At 38.8% G+C, this 5,884-nt stretch overlaps 1 protein-coding gene across 1 annotated transcript in view; it reads right to left on the bottom strand.

Moving 5' to 3' along the window:
* Positions 1-950: 950 nt before the first annotated feature.
* Positions 951-5,884, bottom strand: part of LOC103391523 (SH3 domain-binding protein 4) — a 20,997-nt gene continuing 16,063 nt past the window's right edge. The window contains exons 4-5 of the mRNA XM_025063647.1: positions 2,407-2,595; positions 951-1,977 (exon numbers count right to left, since the gene is read on the bottom strand). Of these exons, the coding sequence (XP_024919415.1) occupies positions 1,753-1,977; positions 2,407-2,595 (414 nt within the window). The 3' untranslated portion in view covers positions 951-1,752. The remainder of the gene's footprint in view (positions 1,978-2,406; positions 2,596-5,884) is intronic.

The following is a 5,884-nucleotide window of genomic DNA, read 5'->3' on the forward strand; positions in this document are numbered from 1 at the left end:
ATACACGTAGGGTGGAGGCTGCTGAACACACAGAGGGAATCAGTGCCAGGTTTCGATCTTGCTCACCTTCGTCAAAGATCCACGGAGAACAGACGAGCTATTGTTCAAACAAAAAGAAACAAAGTAGACATGAAGCAACACTTTCTTTACACAGAAAAGCACAAAGTGACAAGCTACACACTGTCCACGCGCTGGTAACAAATGTGACAGAAACATTAGGAAAATTACCCAGCATCAAGTTCAACTACAGTACGGCCAAAGCAAAAAAAACACACAAAGGTGTATGCTGGGAAAGTCGCTCCGGAGAATAAGTCGTACCAGCGAGCTAGAGTGCCCTCTAGTGGCTGTGGAGCAGATGAAGCAACACTTTCTTTACACAGAGAAGCACAAAGTGACGAGCTACACACTGTCCACGCGCTATAAAAAAAAGGTGACAGAAACATTAGGAAAATTACACAGCAAAGAAAGAAAGCAGATTAACAAAGGTGTATGCTGGGAAATTACCTTGTTTTTCGGACTAAGTCGCTCCGGAGAATAAGTCATACCAGCGAGCTAGAGTGCCCTCTAGCGGCTGTCAGAGTGAAAATAACAAACGTACATTTTTCAGTGGCACAGGAGCAGCAGATACTGGTACATAAGCCTAGAGTGCCCTCTAGCGGCTGTCAGAGTGAAAATAACAAACGTACATTTTTCTCAGTGGCACAGGAGTAGCAGATACTGGTACATAAGCCTAGAGTGCCCTCTAGTGGCTGTCAGTGTGAAAAAAAATCAAACACGGGAAATTATATATTTTAAAATATAAGTCACACCTGAGTAAATGTCGCAACCCAGCCAAAGGATGAAATAAAGCATGACTTACAGTCCGGAAAATACTGTAAGCATGGTATAATCAAAAAGACATTATTTTTCTCCTTAAAAATAGACAGACACTGATGGCGACCAACGTCCAATGAGGTACAAATATTTACATTTTATTGTTTGAATGTAATATAATGACCCTCACATAACAAAAGATGGAAGTTAAGCTTAGGCACAGAACGATTGACTCAAAGAATTGAACAAATAAAAAGACATAGTGGTTACAAATTGGCAATCGAACCAGAAGCTATATGTATTAATTTTTTTTGGACACAATCACAATTAAGCAGTACATTTAATAATAGCTACAAAAGAAATTAAACCAGCCCTGTTCATGGAAATGACAAAATAAAATCAATACATTGATTTTGATTTTCTGCATACATTAGTAAAAAAAAATTGCTACAAAAAGACCGGACTTTGACTTGAACCTTGTGCTGCGGTTGACTGGTCAAAATCAGAAGTCGTCAGAAAAGTCTGTCGCTCATTTCTCTCATTTTATCTTATTGTTTCATTTTATCCAAATAGAAATCTGTATAATCTTCCATATCGATGATGTCAAGATTCAAAAAGATGGTGCGATGGTAATTCGTCAGCAAGACAAAAACCATAGACAGAAACTAAATGCAATAGGAAACTGTTTTGTAAAAAAAAAAAGTAAAATACAGTAGGTCCAATGAATGAAGCTACAGATTAGAAATCGTTATTTAAATTATAAGTGTCACATTAAGTCTTTTTTGACTTTCAGCTAAAACCATAAGCAGTTTAAAAAAAAAAAAAAGAAACTATGACAGTAAAATGTCTCAGAATACTGTAAATGTTCCACAGCTGCTAGACATGTGGGGTTCATTGATGATCATTCAGCACTTTGAAATGGTTTGACGGGGGGGTGGTTCAGATGGCACAGTCATCCTGGGAGGCAGGGCTAAAGGCCGAACTTCGCAGCGCATCGAGACTGTTCACCAGGACCAATGTTCCTGTCAGGTGCTTCCAGCGTTTGGTGATGGGGTTCTTCATTCGGTCAAGGCCAAGGTGCAGCTCCTGGATCACGTCACGGTAACTGTCACCAATCTGCGCTGCCCATGTAACCAGGAAGTCGTATGCTGGCTTCCACATGGCCTTTAGGGGGCAGTAGAGAGACATATTAAAGATATCGTTGTAAACGAAAAAGCCCAGAACAGCTAGTATTGTATGACTCCTGTTTTACCAAGAAGCTAATCATCATTTATTGATGTTGCTTAGGCCTGGGATGATAATCACGAAATCCATTAATCACACGATAAATGAAATTAGCCTGATTATTTTGCTGGCCTCGATATTTTGCCACATGCTTGTGTGTTTGTTTTCCTCGTCTCTCGCCTCCAAACAGGCTGGACGACAAGAGGTTTCACATTGGTCTCGGCACTTTTGTCGAGTTTGTTCCGTAGCGGAATGAGCGGCGTGAAGCCCATTTATCGTTTATTTGTGCGTCTATATGTTGTCAATACAATTTCTTATTTGTTATCGTCACAGGCCTAACATTGCTTCCACGATGAATACTTTTTGTACCTCAGTGTCCACCACGCCGTGTTTATCCCGGTGTGGTGCCTCGTATGCATCCATCTGCTGGCGAGAAACTTTGGCGAGTTTTTCCGCTAGTTCCCTCCATCGTCCCGCTAACTCCACCGCAGTAGTTAGGAGAACGAAGTCCAGGACCAATCTGGCCACTAGGCCCTGACAGTCCATTTTTAGCAGTGCCTGAGGACATGAAGAAAATGTTAAAATGTGTGCTAGTTGTGCTCAGAGCGCCCCCTGCTGCTAAGACCAAGAAATTCTACTCACTGACTCAAACACTTGTGGCTAGCCAGTGAGATGCATCTACTTAAAGGGTTTTAAACATGGGGAAAAATGATTCATGTAAACGTAAAAAGTCGTTCCGAAAAATATGGAACACAAATTCTACCGCTCTTGCACTGAGAAAGCGCAGGAATGTGTAGACAAACAGGATATGGAGGAGGATGAGAGGTTTGAGGAATGTACTCTATCACACACCAGTGGTCAGCGGTCTCTCTCTTCAACTGTGTTTTAAAAGTAAGAGAGAGGAAGCCTATCAGATGGTGGTGTTTATCAAGTACGAGGAATGAAACAATTCTGGACATTTGTCCGGCTCTGCCTTCTATTAAAGCTTAGGTGAAAATAACCACTAAGACAAGGAGAAACATCCTCACTTCCTGTCAACGAGGACTGAAAGTCAGCAGTTTCAGGAAGTCAGGACCTGAGTAACCCTCTTAAGGCGCGGTGTCAAACTAATTTTGGTTGAGGGGCCACATACGGCGGGACCAGTGTAGTTATAACATAAATACCTATAAATAACAATAAGTCTATGTTTTTCTTCTTTGTTTTTCCGTGCAAAGAAGATGAAGTATATTAGAAAATATTCATATTTAATGAAATATAATTTGAAAAAAAAACATCAACATCATGAAGTGTTTTCTTTTTACTTTCAAAATTCAAGCAAATCAAGCGGGCCGGATTGGACCCCCTACTGGGCCGTTTTTTTGGACCACAAGCCGCATGTTTGACACTCCATGCTCTAAAAAGCCGACATACAGATAACATCATCTGGGTCTAGACTTTGTGGTCTAACTGTTGGTTAGACACCTTTACCAAAGAGTGTGTGGATGTAAAACAGAATCTACTGCTGGTAAACAACTAACAATGTTAATTGCAACCAATCACGTGATCATCCTGCGATTAATCGCAATACTGACTTTTGGCATTCGTCCGTTTCTCTCTGTTTAAGGTCTACCTAGGTATAAGCTATGGTCCAGAAATCATACCTCGAAGTATTTCTCGTAAATCTTGAAAATATTTTCCCCCCCAAGTAAAGCAAAAGCTAGCATTGCCACATTTTTCAAAATCACATAGGGAATTCATTTGAAAGAATACACAGGTTAATGAAAGGCAAAGCATTAAATGCTAACGTGCATAAAGTCAAGGAACACAATATAGATTTAAAAAAAAAAAAGTTTAAATGAAACTAAAACTTTGTTGTTCTTTACTTTGGGGTGATCTGCCCCCCCGTCACCCAGTAACGGATAAGCGGCCAGTAACGTCACCCAGTAACGGATAAGCGGATGAAAAAGGATGGATGGATGGAGTCATTTATTATTAACCTGTATGTGTGTGTGTGTGTTTACTTAGATTCCACGCAGAACGATAGTGAGGGGAACTCCGGCACACATATTTTCACTGACAACTTAGATAAGAACCCAAGGGAAAGGAATTCACTTTCAGCTCAGGAAAGTTGCTTCTGCTCCAGAATCATTTCATGTCAGCTTCATCAAATCTCCAGGCTCCCGCAGACTACACCAAGTCCATGTGTTTCTCCATTAGGGGTTGCATGACATCATATTTGATCCGAAACTGCAACTTGGAGTATCTGTTGATACCGATATCATTCGAATACCTTTTTTTTTTCTCCTCCGGCATGCCGTTACTAAGGCAATATCGTCCCTGTTTATGGCATGTCGCAATATTCGATCCTGAAATTTCGTAAAAATATCGTACCGTCACCGATCCGAACCGAACCGAACCGACTAATGTGGTGAATGTCGAAATTGATTTTTTTTTTTTAGTAGAAAAGTTGTGAATTAATCACAATATTATGATTATTATGCCTTAACTATGAATGGAGATTTTTTTATTATTATTATTGAAGTCGTAAATGCTAATCTATACCAGATGTTTAGGTGAATTGAAATTGTTTAAATCAATTGTCTAATTTGGATTTACCATGGATTAACCATAATAATATTGCAATTAATTGTAATATCGAGGACCGTATATTTTTTTAGTTGCACCAGCCAAATATTTTTGCATGCATATTTTTTTGATTATGATCGTCATTAACAATACTAACGTCACGTCTTATGAAACAAAACTTTGTTCTAGCGACTGAGCCCAGAATCACCTCATTAAATATTTACTAATGCTAATGACTTTTTTCCGGACTTCCAAAAAACACATTTGAATAAATAAAAACATTCAACGTTCACTTTCGGCAACCAAAATGTGTCTGCTGTCTTTTCTGTGCTTCGTTTTTTTTTTTAAACTAAGGACACTGTAAAAGACAGAAAAAACTTGATTATAAAGTAAAGTTCAATTTTATTCTACATGTACTGTATGTGTGCAACAGTGTGATCTTTGAGCACCAGTCACCCAGAGCAGAAAAGAAATGATGTCTGACGCACACAAACAGACAACCCTTGTAACTGCTGGTTATCAGCTCGTGTAAATGACAGCGTTTCTGCAGCAGCAGACGTCAGCTGACCTGTCCTGAGCTCAGTGCCAAGTCCTGAGTTTAGATCCAAGTGTCAGAGACAGAGATTGTAACTATGTGTATGTCATGAAGCACATCTTGAAACTTTTGAACTTGAAACAGTCAAAATCCCGAACCTTGAATGATATCTTCAACTTTAAAACCTGAGGCTGAAGTTCATTCAGTTTCGAAGTATTATTTTGATTACAAGGAGATATATGGTTTAAGGCAGGTGTCTGAAGGTCACTGTCATTTATTTTGGAGGAGCACATCAGTGTTTGATTTTCAGAAAGAAAAAAAAACTCGAGATATTTCAGAAAAATCTGCTTGTTTTTTAAAATATAAAAAAACTCGAGATACAGTATTTTAGAAAAATCTGCTTGTTTTTTAAAATATAAATGCATAAAAAAAATTTCTTTTCATTTTTAAATAATAATTTTAAATAAAAAAGAAATTAACAAAAACCTCAAGAGGAACATTATTATTGACATCTATCGTTCCAGGCTATATGTGAGATTGTCACAGATCGCAAGTGGCCCGCGGGCTGGGATTCTAAGACTACTACTACTATTTAAGGTATGTTATTTAATTGAAAATGATCATAAAACACATTTTTCTTCAAAGACTAAAACACAATGTGGCAGAGGTGGGACCAAGTCATTGCTTTGTAAGTCATAAGTAAGTCTCAAGTCTTTGCACTCAAGTCCGAGTCGAGTCCAAGTCAAG

This window comes from Cynoglossus semilaevis, chromosome 16 (assembly GCF_000523025.1).
Source record: "Cynoglossus semilaevis isolate Cse_v1.0 chromosome 16, Cse_v1.0, whole genome shotgun sequence".
NCBI classification, from domain to species: Eukaryota; Metazoa; Chordata; class Actinopteri; order Pleuronectiformes; family Cynoglossidae; genus Cynoglossus; species Cynoglossus semilaevis.